This window comes from Pongo abelii, chromosome 10 (genome assembly GCF_028885655.2).
Source record: "Pongo abelii isolate AG06213 chromosome 10, NHGRI_mPonAbe1-v2.0_pri, whole genome shotgun sequence".
Classification (NCBI taxonomy): domain Eukaryota; kingdom Metazoa; phylum Chordata; class Mammalia; order Primates; family Hominidae; genus Pongo; species Pongo abelii.
In genome coordinates this window covers 7,287,635-7,306,335 of record NC_071995.2, presented here as the reverse complement: position 1 = coordinate 7,306,335, position 18,701 = coordinate 7,287,635, and the positions used below count along the sequence as shown (strand labels likewise).

Here is an 18,701-nt window from a genome sequence, read left to right as displayed (position 1 = left end):
CAGGATCTGAGAATAAGGAGCTAGCGCCAAAGGCAGGGAGAAAAAGCTCATTCATTCATTTCTCAATAGATACTCTCACCGGTGAGCCCCGAGGTTGATGCAGCTGATGCCCAGGTTATAGCGGGACCGGATATAGCCAGGCTGGAGCTCGAGGGCCCGGCGGTACGCAGCTACTGCTTCTTCACTCTGGTTTCCATTGGCCAGGGTGGCCCCTAGCTTATTCCACAGCAAATAGTCCTGGGATAGGGATGCAGAAGGGATGGGAACAGCTTGACTCAGATCAAATTCTGCACATTACTCCACCTGTTTCACTACTCTGTTTAGCTAACATGTTTCGTCCCATTCCATTCTTAACAGTTCAGTGTGTGGCTACAATGTAGCCCCTCTCACCCTACGCAGACTCTCTTATGTCCATATGACCCTACACTCCCATCCTTCTTTTCCCAATCCTCCCAAGGCAGTCAGTACATGGAACACTGGAATGAAATACCCCAAGACTCCAAAAGCCTGAACAAATTATTCTTTTTTGTGGAGGTGGGCAGGGTCTTGCTATGTTGCCCAGGCTGGATTTGAACTCCCAGGCTCAAGTGATCCTCCCACTTCGGCCTCCCAAGTAGCTGGGACTACAGGCATGCACCATCAAACCCAGCTTCCCAACAAATGGCTCTTCAATAAGGTACACAGTCATGTCCCATTTCCATTCCTCCCCTGGGCTCACATTGGGACGAACGCTGAGGGCAGCTGTGAAGCAGTCCACGGCCTTGTCATACTCCCCACTCAGGTTGAAAAGGACTCCCAAGCCACACTGCACGTCAGGGTCAATGGAGGTAGGGTCCAGCCGCACAGCTGCCAGGAAGAGCTCTTTTACTTCAAGAAACAGGGAGCTGGATGAAAAGGAAAAAAACACAAAAAAAGTAGGTAGATGAATGTCTCTATTCCCATCCCCCCCAAATTAATTCCTTCGTTGATCAATCTATCCCCAACATTCATCAATCTATCAGTCATCTCTTCTACTCTCAAAGTCCAATATAGAAGCTTGTTTTTCTATTTCATCCTAGCACTGAATTGTAGAATGCAGACCTCCTTCAACTTGATCCTAGGTTTCCCATCCCACTCTCAGGACCCTTCAGTCTCAATCCATCCAAACTTCCAAAATCAAGGTCACCCTCCTACTGGGACTTAGGTAACTGTAATTCCTCATCCTAGGAACCCCTCATACTCACTCAGACAAGAGAGATCCCAGGATACGCTTGCTGGGGCCCAGTCCTGCCCCACCAGCCCCTTCTTCAGCAGGTGTCACCAAATGGGCATAGGCTGGTGTGTACCGCAGCCAGTCTCGTAGGGTTTCACAGGCCTGTCGCTGCAGGGACTCATTGGTGAAGCTCACAGCCAGAGCCATCAGTGCTGTCTGGTTATCTGGCTTTAGCTCCAGACACCTGTTTGATCAGGGATGGGCAGACTTGATAACGGCAATGATACTGGCACACGTGAGCACCCTGGGATCCAAGCCAAGCTTTGAAATGCAGAGTCACAACGGCCTCACCTGTGACTCCTCTGACATGAGTTAATAATAAAGTTACAGATCTAAGGGGAAAGTTTTAGCGGGCAAGGAGCCAACCAAAGCCCCACAAATAAAATCAAAACCCAATGAAGGAATGGAATTCACTCCAACCCTCAGAGTTTCAGCATGAGAAAACACTCTTGTTAGCACCCAGAAAGAAGACAACGATCCAGGTCTGGGCTTCTGTCATTCAAAAGGTTATATGCAGAGCCTTGGAAGCACCTCACCCACACCTTTCGGTGTACTCACCTCCGCAATGCACTGATGGCTAATAGTTCTTGTTCATTCTCTGCCTGGGTGGTACCCAGATACTGCCAAGCCTAGAGGGAAGTTGACAGATTCCATCACCCCATATTCACCTCTCCATTCGCCCTTCCCCTGGCTTCTCCCACTCACCATCTCACTCTCAAGCCCCTATCCTAGGCCATCACCCAGGCCCTAACCCATCTGCACTACTCTCCTTGGGGCCTTTCTCAAGATGGAGGAAGCAGTCTCTAGTCAGAAATGAGAATATGGAGTCACTCACTTCCATGTGCTTAGGATCCTGCTGCACAGCTGCCTCAAAAAGCAGCACAGCATTTGGCAGGTCCCCCTCCTGAAGGCGCCGCAGCCCTTCTTCAAAAGGCTGAGGGTGATCACGCAAGGGGTTCTCCTCCTCAAACTGGTACCCCTACAAGAAAAGTACGTGAGAGATGGATTGAGAGGTGGCACAGTCAGAACAGCAGGGATGTGAGGATGACAACCAACAGGCAGAGAAGCTGAGGGCCTCCAAACAGGTTCCTGAATTAATTGCTGGCAAATTCTCCATATTATAAAGATCATGTATGACACAAGTAAAATCATTTGGTATCAGGTTCGTGCTCCCATCTCCTGTTCATGATACCTGGGAAGCTAGGCAAGTCTACAAACTCATCCACGCTGCAAATAAGCTTATTTTAGGAAGTCATCACAGGCTTGCATTCCCACACCTTGACTTCTCACCACGGGGCAGAATGTCTCAACAGGATCTGCTTATAGTAATGAGACAAAGTGTCCCTAGCTATTCAAAGTGCATTTCTTATTATCCTTCAATAATGTGATGATGTATAGAGGAAATGTTGTTTGGAGTCCTGCTATTCAAATATAACTCTTACTTAGCTCACAGAGTCATTCCACATGTCAACTAGATAAACCACGTTCAAGAATTTTGAAAATGTTAATTTATTCCCCAATTTCATTCTTAATAATTATGAATATTAATCTGTATCTGACAGTAAGCAAAAGCTGGATCCCAAATCCAGATGGCAGAGAATACTTCAGAAAGACACCATTCTCTTCCAGCTGAGGATTTCTCACTTTAGAGAAGAGTTACAATACTATCTGCAAAGCTTTGTCAACTGGCATTTTACACTAGGCAGAGAAGAAATAAGGTAAAGGGGAAGTCACTAGTAAGCTGCAAAATTTGGGACATGCAAATAAAAAGTCCCTTTTTGGAGAGTAGTTACCATCACAAAATAATACACCAGAATGAAAACAAGATGCAAAACACCAGGTGGAGGTCTTTCTAAATGCAGTTAAGAATAAATTCAGATAAAACTGTACAAAATAAAGACATGAGGCCCTTTTTCATTATTATTGTGAAAATGATAAAGAATCAAAAATGCTTAAATCTTACCAGCAAAATTCTAAGTCATGATCAGATGCAAATTATTTGTCACAAATGAAAATTAAATAATTACAATGGGGGTTTAAGAAGAGAGACATATTATAGTAGATTTGAGATAAATGTATACAAAGTATATTTATATTGAAAACAAGTGTGTTTTTGGACATCTCTGCATAATATAAAAACTCAGAAGGCAGAAAATGACGCTAGTCCAGTGATCAGCAAACTTTTTCTGTGAAGGGCCAGATAATAAATATTTCAGGCTTCGTGGATCTGCTGCAACTACTCAACTCTACTGTTGTAGTGCGAAAGCAGCCAGACATAAGTAAACAAATGAGCACGGCTGTCTTCCAATAACATTTTATTTACGGACACTAAAATTTGAATTTTATATAATTTTCACTTGTCACAAAGTATTACTCTTTTGATTTCCTCCAACCATTTAAAAATGTTAAAACCATCCTCAGCTAGTGGATCACTAAAAACATAGAGATTTATTCCACAAGCCAGTTTGCTGGCCCTTGCCCTAGACTATTACAGTTCAATAAAATAAATCCTTCTGCATTCAACCTCAACTATTGTTCATCATTAATACGTGTTTTAAGCCACTCTACAGAAAACAGAGATTACTGTCATCTATAATGCAATTTCCTAATAAAAGTAATTCCTGCCTCTCAGAGCCATTGAGAACATCACATGGGAATCTTCACCAACGCCTTACCAAAAAGCTTAAGATACTCTCTGTAAATAGCTATTATCCTCATTGCTCTGGATACTTCCTTAAGATATGATGGCCTGTATATGACAGCCAGGAGTGATGTGAATGCTCTTCAGGTGTCTTCATTAGATAACACAACAACTCAATGCCACCATCTTGCAACCACAGGATTCTTTAAGTTTCCTCTCATCCATATTATCTACCCTCCTTGAAGTCTCATCAATTGCTGATCAAAGAGGAATTTTCCAAAATTAGAATATTTGCATAGATGATGGAAATACAGTACTCTGGAGGATCCCTCAACAACCCACAGAACACAGGATAAGCTTGGCTTCACTGTTACATCCTGAAAAGCCAAACCCAAGTCATTAATTTTATCTGATACATGGTCTGGTCTGGTCTGCTCCAAAATCTCATAGGATCAAACTGCAGAAATGATCACTACAAAGAGTTTGCCCCGTCACATACTTCTCTTTTATCGTAATAGTATATTAACATCTGCCTGAGCTGCAATGTAAATTGTCTCTGAAAATACAAGGGCTATCAATAAACAAACAGTGCATTCAAAGAGATCCACGAATTTATGTAACAATCAAGAGTCAAATCCTTTGTTTTTAAAAAGTGCTATTGACATGGAATTCAATATTAGCTTAAAGCCAGATACTGTCTGAATTGCTTACTACATCACTTTTTGAGGAACATTAATGCAAGTATTTCTAGTCCTAATTTTGCAATATCCCAAAGTATCAATGACATCAAGTAGGGCTCAAGAATCTACAAACATACTTTTAAAGTTTTTAATTAAAAAATGTATTCTGGCCAGCATGTCATAAATACGAAAGTAATAAATGATAAAAGAAAATGCTGCTCATACAAAACTAGTATTATGTCTATATGTATGAAAAGCATGGACATTTTTACATAAATGTGTAACTTTCCATTTATAAGTTGATGGGGCGTATGTGACTTATCAAATTGTTAATACAAAATAATAACAAAAGTGTTATCTATATTTCCTTCAGTTCTTCCTTATCAAAATTATATACAATGAACTAATAGTCTGGTGAAATACATGGCAAGGTCCCAGCTGTCTTTTCCCTTTTATCACACAGAATACTTAGAAAAATCCAGATCAGACTGGAATAATAAGCAAAATCATATTTTTCCTAATACTGTTCTTCACTGGCTCTCAAACCCTAGCCTTTTTCTGAACTGCATCTTCCCATCTTTGCACAGCTCCCTTATTACATCAAGATCCATCTCCAGCACCCTGGTTTGCATCTCAGGCCCTGGTTCCAGCCCCAGAATACTTTCCCAACCAGATCTGAACTGAGAAAAAGACATCACTATTCACCTCCCCAGTTCCTGTTTTGCCTTTTTTCAAAACCAAGTGATTCTTTCCCCTCTTCATGTTTCAACTCAGGAGCTCAGTTATTAAACACATCCCCAAATATCCTACAACCCACAGGTAGATTTGTTTTTTAGTAAGACCCCAGAAGTAACATATGCTTCTAAGTCAACAGCACATGCCATATGCAAAATGCAATCATCTTTCATACTAAGAAATTTCCCTAATATTTAAGTTATTTAATATAAATTATTTGAAAACCCTAAATTAGGGCAAGTGGCTAGTACCTATAAAAGATAAGAACTTAAAATGAACATGTGAGTTTAAAAAGTAAACAGATATTAAGATGTGGAGGCAAAGGGATAGTCTGTCCACTAACACTCCCCACCAAAGGAGTTAGCAGTCTTCTCAAAAAGCTCCCAATCTGACCTCCAAGCAGAGCTACTTCCTCTGTGCTTTTAATGCAGCAAGCATGTGCAAACCTCCTTCATAGGTGTTACATACTGGACTGTCATTATTGACAAAGATAGTCTCATTAACATCTATATCCCAAGAATAAAGTTTATACTCAATCACTGAAGAGGAAGGGCAAGGGAATGATTCAGACTTCTTTTCATGGAAAAGGACTCAAGAAAATACTTAAAAGCACCCTTCAAATTCAGGATTAAAGGAAAGACGTTAAAAAGAAGGAGGTTCTGGAACCTGTAAAACTAAGAGTTTTTAACTTACCTTATCATAGGTAGCTGACGTAAGGTCATCATAGTCAGAAAGCCAGGGGTGAGCCTCAGCATCCCGTTTTGCCATCTCCTCCAACTCTGCCTGCAACTTGTCCCAGAAATCGACATCAGACTGTAAGGAAGAGAAAGCAGATAGAAAAAGGAGATCCATCATGAGCACCCCACCCCACTCTCAGCTCTGCTGGGATTCCCCAAGGCAGCAGTTCTTGAATTTCAACATGTTTAAGAATCATCTGAATAACTTTTTAAAAATGCAGATGGCCAGATCCTATCCCCAGATACTGATTTAGTAGTCTGGGGTGATGGCCAGAAATCTGTAGTTTAGTTTAGTTTAGTTTACTTTTTTGTCTGAGACAGAGTTTCACTCTTGTTGCCCAGGCTAGAGTGCAATGGCGTGATCTCATCTCGTTGCAACCTCCACTTCCCAGTTTCAAACATTTCTCCTGCCTCAGCCTCCCAAGTAGCTGGGATTACAGGCATGCGCCACCACACCATGCTAATTTTGTATTTTTATAGAGACATGGGGTTTCTCCATGTTGTTCAGACTGGTCTCGCGCCACCACACCATGCTAATTTTGTATTTTTAGTAGAGACATAGGGTTTCTCCATGTTGTTCAGACTGGTCTCAAACTCCTAACCTCAGGTGATCCACCCACCTCGGGCTCCCAAAGTGCTGAGATTACAGGCATGAGCCACCATGCCTGGCCCAGAAATCTGCATTTTTGAACAGCACCCACCCCATCCCCAAGCAACTCTGACACAGATGATCCAGGTCCACTATGAAATACAATTTGCATCATCTTTGATGTTCATACACCCACTCACTCCAAGGAGTGTTTTCTTTTGGGGTGTCTGCTCCTGCACTATCTGCTCTCACCTCTATAGCTGACTTGGCTCGTTCAAACTCCATATCGAGGGCAGATGCGTTTACTGGTCGTGTGAACTGGTCAACCCAAGCATCTGATGTACCCTGCGACAAAAAAGGATGGTCAGTACCACTACCACCAACTTTCTATCCATCAGATGCACACTAAATACCCACTAAACACCACCAACCTGGGTACTTCTGAGAAAATCATTCTCAGAATCTCTTTCCCACCCACTTGGGACCTGGATCCTATCAAGACAAGCTGGCCTTATCCTTCCCCATCTGGGACCACTGACCACTGAACCCATGGCCTGGGGCATCAGCTGGCTCTGAAGTGGGACTGGAAAGTGACAATGTCCTACCTGCTGCTGTATAAACTCTGCTGCCCACTGTTCTGCCTGAGCTCGGCCCGACCCTGCACCGGACTCCAGGGACACCTGCCCTTCGCCAATCTGCCGCACGAATTTCAGGAACTGGGGCACAGAGACACACATAGGCCACTTGGGAAAGGACTTCCAGGTGTGCACTCTCAACCATGCCCAAGAGGACCCTATACTCACCCCTCCCCTGACCATCTCTAGCTGCAGACAAGATATGCTAAAGACCCTAAAAGAAGTAGAGAGCAAAAAGAAAGGGATTTCTGGCTCTAAAGACTTGAAAAGGCATCAGAAAAAAGAGTTAGTAGGCAAGGAGATGAGGGAATGAACACTAGAAGGAAGAGGCAGGATCTTAAGTCTCTGTTCTATAGACAGGAAGGAAGAGACCTAGGATCTCTTCTCCTTCTCTTTAAACTAAACCGGGGTAAGAGAAGCAAGATTCTTGCCTTCCAAAACCAGCTCTGCTGGTCAAAGCAGCAGAGGGATGTGGCTCACCTCAGAATTAGCCAATTTGGGGTCATCCACTTTGGCCACAAAGTCACTGGCCGTGTGCTGCAGATCCTCCTCAGGATGATATTCATCATACCTGGAACGGGTAAGAACTAATTTTACACATTAGTCTGCCATCAGCCTCCCCATGCTACTCCCCACTTCTAGCCCATGACAATGACAGTTCCTGTGGGGGAACTCCATTCTCCTGTTGAGAACCTACAAACTCCAATTTGCATTATAGAAGGACATTTGAGCAGGAGTGTGAAAGTACTAGCTACATCCTTTTAGCTCTTCCTTTCCCAAACATATCTTTGCATACAGATGGGATAGTAGCAGGCTCAAAATTAAGAAGGGAACAAGGCATCCTGGCTAACACGGTGAAACCCTGTCTCTACTAAAAATACAAAAAATTAGCTGGGCAAGGTGGCAGGTGCCTGTAGTCCCAGCTACGCGGGAGGCTGAGGCAGGAGAATGGTGTGAACCCCGGGCGGCGGAGCCTGCAGTGAGCCGAGATCGCGCCACTGCACTCCAGCCTGGGCGACAGCGAGACTCTGTCTCAAAAAAAAAAAGAAGGGAACAAGGTAAAATTATGAACTTTAAGATGAAGTTACGAACTTCATATAGGATAGTTAGGATTCTTGAAAAATACATATATATTTACCTATATACATATATTTTAAAACAGTCTGAAAACTCCCTTCCTGCCAAATATAGCTATGTATGTATATATACGTGTGTATACATTTGTATGTATGTATATACATGTGTATGTGTATGTGTGTATACATGTATATGTCTATGTATGTGTATACATGTGCATGCATGTATCTACATGTGTACATATGTATGTGTATACGTGTGTGCACATGTATGTATGTGTATATATGTATGCGTGTATGTACATATGCGTACGTGTGTATATGTGTGTGTGTGCGCGCACGCGCACATGCATGCGCTTTTGTTTTTTTAAAGACAAGGTCTTACTGTGTTCCTCGGGCTAGATTTGACCTCCTGGGCCCAAGCAATCCTCCCATCTCAGCTTCCTGAGTACAGGCACACAACCACCATGTCCTTGACTACATTTGAACCATAAATTCACAGGAGTAATAATCCAAGGGGAAATCTTAAAGAATAAAGTAAGTTGGTTTGAGAACGTGGATGGAGGCAGTTAGAGGAGGCTGGGAAAACTGTCCATACTCCTTTCACGGGATTCGGAAAGAGGCATCTGAACTCACCAGCGATCAGTGGCTGTTCCCTCGGGTTCTCCCAGCCACAGCTTCTCCTCTGATTGCTCCAAATATTCCTCAGCCCAGCGGGCGGGGGACACAGACAAGGGGTCTGCAAGGAGCAGAGAGGTGGGGAAATCACACAGGTTCATTCAGTGTGGGATCAAGGAAAGGGAAAGAGATGCCCATATTCAACTGACCCTCTTAGCCACACCAAAGCAGACAAAACTCTGCTGACTCCCTCAGAAACCCCTGGTCAAAAGAATATAGTACTAAATTTTCAACATCCTCAATATCCAACCCATTCTCAAGGAGCCTGGGGCAGAAATTTACCGAGATTTGGGAACGGGAGATCAAATAAGGAATCTCAGGAAAGGATTAAGAACAAAACTCTCTTTCTTGAAGTACAAGATATTTCAATAAGAAATAGGAAGTGGAAGGGCTTTCACTTTCCTCAGAAGTACAGCAGGGAGCCAGTAAGGAGCGAAGGGAGCACAGAAGGGCTCCTGCTCCTTAACCAAGGCACTGGTCTGTTCTCCCTCTACCCAGAGTTCACACAATCCCGGCCAAAGGAGCCTTATTTCATTGTAATTTGCCTACCAAGAGAATCAGAGAAGTGGAATGCTAGGCTAGAATTAAAGATACATAGGTCTGCTCTTCCCTATGGATGTTTGGTGGGTTTTTTCATTTTTTAATTGAAATGTAATATACAAATATGAAACCATATAATGTCTACCAAACTTAAGTGTACAGCTAAATTAACTTCCACATATGATACACTCACATAACCACCACCCAGATCAAGATACAGAATGTTTACAGTTCCCTCACAGGCTCCCTCAGTCTCCCAGCCCCCAGAAGTAAACACTATTCTGACTCTTCTCACTTTTGATTATCTTTGAGTAGCTACGTTTTTTCAGTCTAATTCTAGAAACTGTCTCAGAAGCTCTAGTGACAAAGGGGACTGCTGCAACATCAGAATAAATCTATCAAGGCAACAAACTCAATGAGGGTGTTGAACTGTTTTTCATCCTCCAGGACTTTGCCCTTTACTATCCTGAGGCCAGAAAAAAAAACAAGGAGACTGACTGCGAGCACTAAAGAACAAGGAAACAAACAGAAGGCACAAGCCTACTGTGTTCTTTCCTTCTGCCCTGTGTCCAGAACTAATCTTACTAGTTAGTCTGCCACCACCTTCCCCTGCTATTCCCCACTCCTGGCCCATGACAAGGACAGTTCCCAAGGGGGAACTCCACTCTCTTGTTGAGAACCTACTAACTCCAATTTGCATTAAAGAGGGACATTTGGGCAGGTGTGTGAAAATATTAGCTGATACTAGCAGTCTTTGTCCCCAGTTTCAAGATCTGACCGCCCTTGCTTTTACTACCCCTTCGGTATTAAAGTACAAAAACTTCTACTCCATTTTAACTGAGACTTTGCCTGAATAATGTCAACAAAGTAGTCTCAAAATCTGAGCATGAAATGTCAAAATGTGAAAAACAAAGGATCAAGACTCTCAGAATACACCTAATTATAAATAATAAGTAATTACTACTTATTACATTATATATATAATTATTATATTATATATAACAGATATTACATTATATAACATATAATGTAATAAGAAATACATTATATATTATATAATGTATTATATATATAATATATATATTATATAATGTATTATATATATAATATATATAATATTATATAATATATAATGTATAATGTAATAAGAAATATGGTTGGCAATTGTTTTTTGACCATAGATCCATCTGTTAATTTCAAGGACTCTCAAAAATTAAATGCAGATTCTGCTCACTAGCTCTTACAGGAAGCATTTCTCTTCCATTTGCCCCAATTAGACTGTTGCCTCAAGTGTGGAGACAGAAAGGAGATGCTTAATACTCAAAGAGACTTTAAGATCTCCTAGTTCCTTAGTTCCATTCTTAGTTGAAATTCTTAGTTCCATTCTGTTGAAAAATAACTACTACCTCCTCAACTCTCTAATCACGTCTAACTCTCAACTAGAGTATTTTGCAAAAGCATATTCTGGCCATAAGTGCTCCTCAATTCACAGAAAACATTTCAAATTTCTATGAAATGGTCCTCTCAAGGAAAAAAAAAAAAAAAACCGAAAAAATACAAAGCACCTTTGAATTTTTACAACAGACATGAGGACTTAACAATAGATATGAGGCAGTTTAAGAAAAAAAATCCCAGAGCTGAGAAAAATTATCCTCAAATATCCATAATTTGGTATTTGGCCAGATTAGCCACAAGACCCAGAATTTCTTGGCATTGGGAACCTACTCCAACAAAAGAGTCAAATAACCAAAAGAATCAAAAGAGTAACACACTGCCTTCACAATCTTTGAGAAATTCCTACAGAAAATCAGATCCATGTGGATACATCTGAGATCAAGGCAACTAAGGTCTACAGAGGGGATGCACTGCCTGAGGTCATATAGATTAGTAGAGTGAGAATAACCTAGACACCAAATATCCCACTCAAAATGTGCACCTCATATAATTTCTCGTTGTTTACTCATTCCTTCTAGGCACATCTTCTCCAAGCTCAAAAGTCAAAAACTCAGAACTTGCTACTCTTACTTATGAAAGTTTCTGTGTCTGAACTTGCTACTCTTACTCATGAAAGTTTCTGTGTCTGCTAAATAGCAGCACTGTGGAGAAGAATACAGGTTGTAGGGTCAGTCTAGCCACATTTAAATCCTAACTCCATCACTTATTCACTGTGCATCTTCAGACTAGTTACTCAACCTTCTTAAGTTTCCACGTCCTTATCTTTAAAGCAGAGATAACAGTAGGGGCTGCTGTGAAAACCAACGCATACAGTAACAAATGTTAGCATTAGTCTGCTCACAGCAAACCTATAACAAAAGCAGAAAACATCACAATGAGACTGTTATTCCAAAGCCTCTCCTCCACCATCCAGAAAAGATCTGTTGCCAGTTATCTTCTGCTACTGCTATCCATGGCTTTTCCCATAAAAGTGCAGGTTTATCTCTCACGATTATCATATGAACCTCACATACCATGTCAACCGAAGCTGTCTAAATTTAAGAACCCTGAAGATGTGTTTTATCTCTAGATCTGAGCAAACACAAGATGGAGAATTATTTGACCCAGAAGATTTAAGACGGGGGGGATTCCATCACAAAATAAGGTCAGCTAAAAAAATGAACTTCATGTAGTGAGAGAATAGTTCTGTATCTTGATCGTGATGGTGCTTACACAAATCTACACATTTAATAAAATTGCATAAAACACACACACACAAATAAGGGCATGTAAAACTGGTGAAAGGTAATAAACTCTGAGGACTGAAACAAAGGCAATTTCTTGATTTTTGATCTCTGCATAACTGTTATGTAAAATGTTACCACTGGAGGAGATTGGGTGAAGGGTACACAGAACCTTCCTATACATTTTTTTTTCAACTTCCAGTGAAACTAAGTACTTCCAAATAAAAAAATTAAATTTAAATAATTGAGCTGCAAAGTTCTTTTTAAACTTGATTTTGACTCTTAACAATGGAGATTTTAAAATAAGAACTTAAATAGTATAGCCTTCCTTCATCTCAAAATCTACTTATCTATAAAGCCACAGCTAACCTATACAATTGTATCAGCCACAAATGCTATAATTAGAAATGAAGGATAATAAAAAAAGCCAGTTACACAAAATGAACTCCTTTCCTTCAGCTTTTTCTCCCAGATCTCAATTCATTCATTCAATACCAGAGGCCTACTACATGCAAAGCAATATACTGCTGCAATAAGACATTTTTATGAAGGAAGACTTCAACAGCTCAACTCCCCTTCTAAGGTTTGCATGTCTCCACCTCTGTGAAACAGGCATGATTCCAAAAGAATCTATAAAATACTAGAAGAGCTCTACTAAGAGCATTTAACTGGTGAGACACATCCAACATGTTTTTCTAAAGTTGTTTTTCATTTCAAGTTAAGGAAGATTTCACTGGCTGCATGCAATTCAGGTAATTATAGCAAAAATTTCATCCATCTCAACGCTCACAGTAGCAATGATTTTTTTGAGTTATCAAAAATGACTAATGCCCACATTACAACAAAAGCCTCTCTGTGATAAAAGAAGCACTTAAGTCTAAGGTTTATGTAGAAAACTCAGTTTCTGTCTAGGAGAGGGTCTTTGCTATGGTTCAGATTTTAACTTGCGGCAATTTCACAAAGAATCTCAACTTGAGGGCGGGTGCGGTGGCTCACACCTGTAATCCCAGCACTTTGGGAGGCTGTGATGGATTACTTAAGGTCAGGAGTTCAAAACCAGCCTGGCCAACATGGTGAAACCCTGTCTCTACTAAAAATACCAAAATTAGCCGGGCATGGTGGCACACGCCTGTAGTCCCAGCTACTCAGGAGGCTGAAATGGAAGAATCCCTTGAACCCAGGAGGCAGAGGTTGCAGTGAGTAGAGATCGCACCACTGCACTCCACCCTGGGTGAGAGCAAGACCCTGTCTCAAAAAAAAAAAAGAATCTCAAGAGCCACACAGACATGAGTTTGAATATCATCTCTATTGTTCAATTATTTTGCACAAAGTATTTAACTTTTCCAAATCTCAGTCTCCTCATCTATAAAATGGTGGGGGGCGGGGGGACTATCCACCTTGTAGGTGTTACTGTGACGTTCTAATGAGCTTAAGAAGATAAAGTGATTAGCAGTCTTAACAAAGCCAAGAGCACCTACTGTTCTACCTTAACTCCAACTTATGGGTGGGAAAGAGACACGTGATAAAAGAGACCCACAGATCTTATTAAAGGTGAGTTTTAGTTTTTAGATTTGGGATTTTTCTCTTGTGTGCGGAGAAGCCCATCCTAAACATGGGCCTCCTTCACACACATTTGTCCCTGATCAGATAGGCTTCGGGTAAGAATCAATCCTAAAGGATGCAAGGAGCAATGGATGCTCTCAAGGAAAATTAGACTGAGACCTTGAAATCTGTAACAAAGCAAGAAAGAACATAAATTAAAATGGTGGGGGTAGAAACTAATTCGGTCCCTTTAATCATCTCAGAAAAATTCAGGAACCATGATGATGTGACTCCCCGAGATCCTGGAACTTGGTAACTTTCTCTATGTGTATCTCTTGTTATTCTTGATTTCCTAAACTGGAAAAAGGCTAACTTTTGAGAGCAATCAGGAAAAGGAAAGCTGAAGAGACTTCCCTTCCCACCATGTACCTGATCAGATAGGCTTAGGGCAAGAAGAATCAATCATAAAAGATGCAGGGAGCAATGGATGCTTTCAAAGAGGAAAAATTAGGCTGAGACCTTGAAGTCTGTAGCAAAGCAAGAAAGAGCATAAATTGCAGGCCTGACAGTATAGCATCACAGTTAAGGCCACAGGGTCAGGAATCATTCAAATCCAGGGTCAAATCCCAACTCTACCACTGACAAAGCTGTGTAACCTTGGGCACACTTCACCTCTAAGCCTCAATTTTCTTATCTTTAAACTAGGTCTAAAAACAGTAACTACCTCTAGGGTTCTCATGGAGAGTAAGTAGATAATGCATTCAAAGCATGTAACACAAGCCCTAGAACGTAACTATCGTTATTAATTTTTATTATCATCATCATGGTATGGTCTTTACCTTCTAAAGCCATATACTTCAGGCACTTGAACTTCACGATAACACTCTGAAGGCCCCAATTCTGTTCCAAATAACTTAATGCCAGAATCCCAGGTGCTGTAGTGAATACTGTCTTCCTCGGCAACACTGCCATCCATCCAATCTGCAGATCCTCTCCACCAAACCACAGTGATAAAGTAAAAAGGCCAACCAAACTCTTCGTTCTCTCTATCCAAAATCTCTTACCCAGTACAAACCCAGTCCTCTGTTTAATATACATTACATTCTGTTATCACCTAAGGGAAATTGAGTTCAGTACCCTACCCCTCTAGAAATGAGTCATGAGACCAGAAAAATCGTAATCACACTATACTGTGAACAGGGGAAGGGTATAGAATTCTGCCCCATAGAAGCCAATATAGATTTTCCCATAACAAGTTTCACCTGTAACTTCAGAGATGAATTCTTGGGACCAGTCAGTCTCATTATAATCCTGAGTTACATCCACAGCATCTCCAGCTGCAAGAAACTCCTGGGCCCAGTTCTCAGACAAGGCCAAGTCTGCCACACCAGGGGCTTAAAAGAGAGAGACAGAAAACTAAGAATACATACATACCATTCCATCATGCCTAAAGAACCGTGAGTCCACGTGAAAACACTCTGTTACTTTTGTCTCCTTCTGCATCTCAGGTCCCCAATGCCAGCAGCATCCAATGGAACCCCCTTCCTTGGTCCTGGCTACATGGAAAACGATCTCCCCTCCCACTAGACTCTGGACTCACCTCTCTGGGGAGCCTGGCGGAAGTTCGACTGCTCAATCTGCTGCATCTCAGCCAGGAGGTCATCCATCTTGAAGGTCTGAGGGGCACGGGACACAAGGGGTGCATTCTGGTCCTGCAGGAATTCAGCCACCAACTGCCAGAAGGGAAATGATGAAATGAACCCATAGGCTTGGGAGGCCCCAGCAAGAGGCCAGGACCCACTGGAGGGGGATCCCAATGTCAGATACAAGGAAAGGAAAACACAGAAACTGGAGACACATAAAGAGAAATTGTCTTTCCATAGATTTAGAAGCACAAAAAAATACATTTAAAAACAAGCAGGCATTCTCATTTAGTCAGGAAAGCCCAAAAATTGAAATACGGGTGAACTAAGTTTAAAGGTAAAAACACAATGGGCAAGAGAAAAATGGGACAGAAAAGAGACTGGTCTATTTACCTCATCTTCAGAAGCTACTCCCAAAGGCTTGGAGGCCTAAGAGAGAAAGACAGAGAGGTAAAATGATGCAATTTCTCTAAAATTAGGGGTTGATGAAGACCATAGGCATCTGAGCCTCGGTTTCTTCATCTATAAAATGGTTGCATTTATTTAAAGGTGCACAGGGTTTTCTAGTGTTTAGTAAACGCTCAGTAAGTGGTAACTACTATGATTGCAACACAATAGAGAAAGCAGTTATACCAAGATGTGCAAACAGCCCCTCCACCTCAGACCACCACCCGGGCTTTCCACCTCAAGAACACTCACTGCCTCAGAGGCTGGGGCTCCGGGGGGCCAGGGGCCAGGCCTCAATCCCTCCTGCCGAAGGGCCTTGTCCTGGGTGAAGTGCCCGGCTAGCTTCATGAGCGGGTTGGCACCCCCGCATTCGGCCTCCACCAGCTCCCGCATTGCCATGGTGACCGCCAGCTCTCTGATGGACACAGGAGGTTTGGAACTGAGGTACCCAAGCCAGACCCTTCCCAGACCCACAACTCTGCCCGTATCTGAGGAAGGCACACAGACGTCTGCCCCACACTGGCCGCCCTCCACCCCAGTGCTTTTGCTGTGACCCCCACCCTGCCAGGAGTTCGAAGGAGGTCGGCACTCTCTCCTGCCGCCCCCCTCAAAGGCCACCGCTTCCAGCCTGCGCCTCTGCAGAGGCCTCCACGACTACGGTCCCATGGGCTGGGGGGGCCAGTAGCTGCCTCCACAAAGGGGCCTGGACCCCGGGGAACCACGGGGACGCTTCAACAACCGGGCTGGACGGCGACACTGGCCGAGCAAGGGAGAGTGGGAAAACAGCCCGACCATACCTAGCCCCCCGCAGCCCCAGCACGCGGTGAGCACGGCAGAGGAGCATTCCCTCCCCTTAAGTCACCGCAGCCCTTTCCCCGGCTCGGCCCGGTCCCTCCCGCGCTCCCCACCGCCCATCTCCCCGGCCCTGCTGCCTCTCCAGCCCCGCCCCTGGGACCCGCGAGGCCACCACAAGGGTGGGGAGGGCCCAGGGACGCGGCCCCGAGCCCCCTCGGGGTCAGGCGCTCACCGCCGAGCGCCGCGCCGCACGACCCGCCGGGCCACCAGGTGCTAGCTTGGGGGAGGGGAGAAGAGGGGGCGGGGAGCCAGGGGGCGGGGCTCAGGCTTAAAGGGGCCGTGACCGCACCGCAGCGGCCCAGGCCCAGCGGAAGCTCTCTGAAGGGGCGGGGCCTTAAGACCGCGACGCAGCCTGACGGGAAGAGCAGTGAGTCTTAAAGGGGAAGAGCACCTTAGAGAGCAGGTCTTGGAGAGTCGCCTTTAGGAGCGCTCAAAAAGGCCACGGGCCCTAGGATTTGTTTGACGGAAAGCTCAAAGAAAAGTGGAGCTAAGAAGGGCTTCCCAGGCTCTGGGGGAAAGCCGAAGACGCGAGATCCTAGGCTCAGTTGATCCTGCCTCTTCCCTTGGGCGCATTGTGACCTAAGGGGATTCACTGCCCCTTCTGAGCCTCCGTTTTCCTCTCTAAAATGGGCTGGCTAATGTTCCCAAGCCCAAGAAAGAGAAAAGCCCTAACACCAGGGGCTGGGGAGTCCAGTCCGAAGCCTTCTTCAGCCTCCTAGCCCTGTCCCCCTTCCAAATAACCCCTGGCGGGGTAGCGTCACTGTCTCCATGGAGACAGGGGCCCGCCCCCGCCTTAATCCCTCTCCACCTCTGCATAATGGGGAAAATAGCACTGCATGATGACAAATTCCGAAGACCAAAATAGGGTCCAACGCATCCTGAGACCTCGAGCTGGTAACGTACAGGGAAGGTGAACAGTGAGTCAGCTCTTCCTTCCGCTAAGTCAACATAGTGGCCTTATTCCCACCACTCCAGGCTGGGAAAGCACAAACATACAAGAAATGCCTTTAATCACGGAATAAGACTAAGCCTCAAGCCCCCTCATCTGCCAGAGTGTGCTCTGCTGTCAAACCTCAAAGTCATTGAGAAACAAACCCTGATAATCTCACCCGGCTTCAAGACCAAGGGAGTCCTAGTATCATGGAGAAGAGCAAGGAGGGGCCCAGGGCTGCCGGTAAATGACCAAGGGCAATAATGCCAGACGAACAGAAGTACCATCCCAGCCCAGGGTGCAGGAGCGGAGGCAGGCAGGCAGCAGGTGGCGCCATGGACCGGGCTTGTTTCCTGGCTGTTCTGCAGATTTCAGAGGTGGAGGCCTCAGGGGGCCACAGGGAATGTCTATGTAAACTCATCCCTGGGAAGATAGAGAAGCTGCTCTGACACCTCAGGGGAACAGAATGGCAGGGGACAGACCATAAGACTGTGCAACACTTCTCCTTTTCCTTGCCTTTTCGTCCTCTTTCAGAGGCCCCAATCCTACGCCCAGTTTTCTTCCGGAGCACACAAATCCCAGCCCTTGGGTGTCCCCTGTTCTCAGGCTGCCATCGTGAGAAAAATACCTAGTACCTGATAAACTAAACCACACAAGGATGAAGAGATGCCCTCCAGAAGGTGCATACTTTTAAAAAGAGGACCCCCTAGAGAGAGCAATGTTTAAAGGAACCCATCTGATAACAGTAAAATTTCAGAACCTCAAGGCAACCAGAGTTTCCCAGTACCACTTAAACATCACGACACACATAACCTTCTGCTCTGCTAGGAGTTTATCGACTGATTAGCCGTAACTCACTTTGTGTGCAGATCTTGGAAGAATGCTAATAATAATTTCTGATGTTTACTAAAATCCAGGTGTTGTGTAAAACATTTTATGTATCTCAATGCTTTTAATCTTCTTAATACCCCTATTAAACAGATATTAGTAGACCCACTTTACAGATAAGACTTGTGCAAAATCAGACGGCTAGGAAGTCAAA

General features: G+C 43.7%; 1 protein-coding gene across 15 annotated transcripts in view; it reads right to left on the bottom strand.

Annotated features, from left to right (window-relative positions):
- The window catches only part of PEX5 (peroxisomal biogenesis factor 5), a 40,754-nt gene extending 23,709 nt beyond the window's left edge, over window positions 1–17,045 (bottom strand). For 5 of the 15 annotated variants that reach the window (XR_008511796.2, XR_008511795.2, XM_054526742.2 and 2 more), the window contains exons 1-15: window positions 16,671–16,812; window positions 16,126–16,288; window positions 15,820–15,855; window positions 15,384–15,516; window positions 15,046–15,177; window positions 8,982–9,084; window positions 7,750–7,840; window positions 7,240–7,350; window positions 6,887–6,979; window positions 6,002–6,121; window positions 2,088–2,231; window positions 1,811–1,881; window positions 1,224–1,436; window positions 719–884; window positions 80–237 (exon numbers count right to left, since the gene is read on the bottom strand). Coding sequence is in view for 13 of the 15 variants with exons in the window: in XM_054526742.2 (XP_054382717.1) it covers window positions 80–237; window positions 719–884; window positions 1,224–1,436; window positions 1,811–1,881; window positions 2,088–2,231; window positions 6,002–6,121; window positions 6,887–6,979; window positions 7,240–7,350; window positions 7,750–7,840; window positions 8,982–9,084; window positions 15,046–15,177; window positions 15,384–15,516; window positions 15,820–15,855; window positions 16,126–16,288; window positions 16,671–16,717 (1,781 nt within the window). In the remaining 2 variants the exon portion in view is untranslated. Of the gene's footprint in view, window positions 1–79; window positions 238–718; window positions 885–1,223; window positions 1,437–1,810; window positions 1,882–2,087; window positions 2,232–6,001; window positions 6,122–6,886; window positions 6,980–7,239; window positions 7,351–7,749; window positions 7,841–8,981; window positions 9,085–15,045; window positions 15,178–15,383; window positions 15,517–15,819; window positions 15,856–16,125; window positions 16,289–16,670; window positions 16,813–16,900 lie in introns of those variants that run through there. The other 10 variants (XM_054526745.2, XM_054526743.2, XM_054526744.2 and 7 more) reach the window with 6 other exon arrangements.
- Between the last annotated feature and the right edge of the window lie 1,656 nt (window positions 17,046–18,701).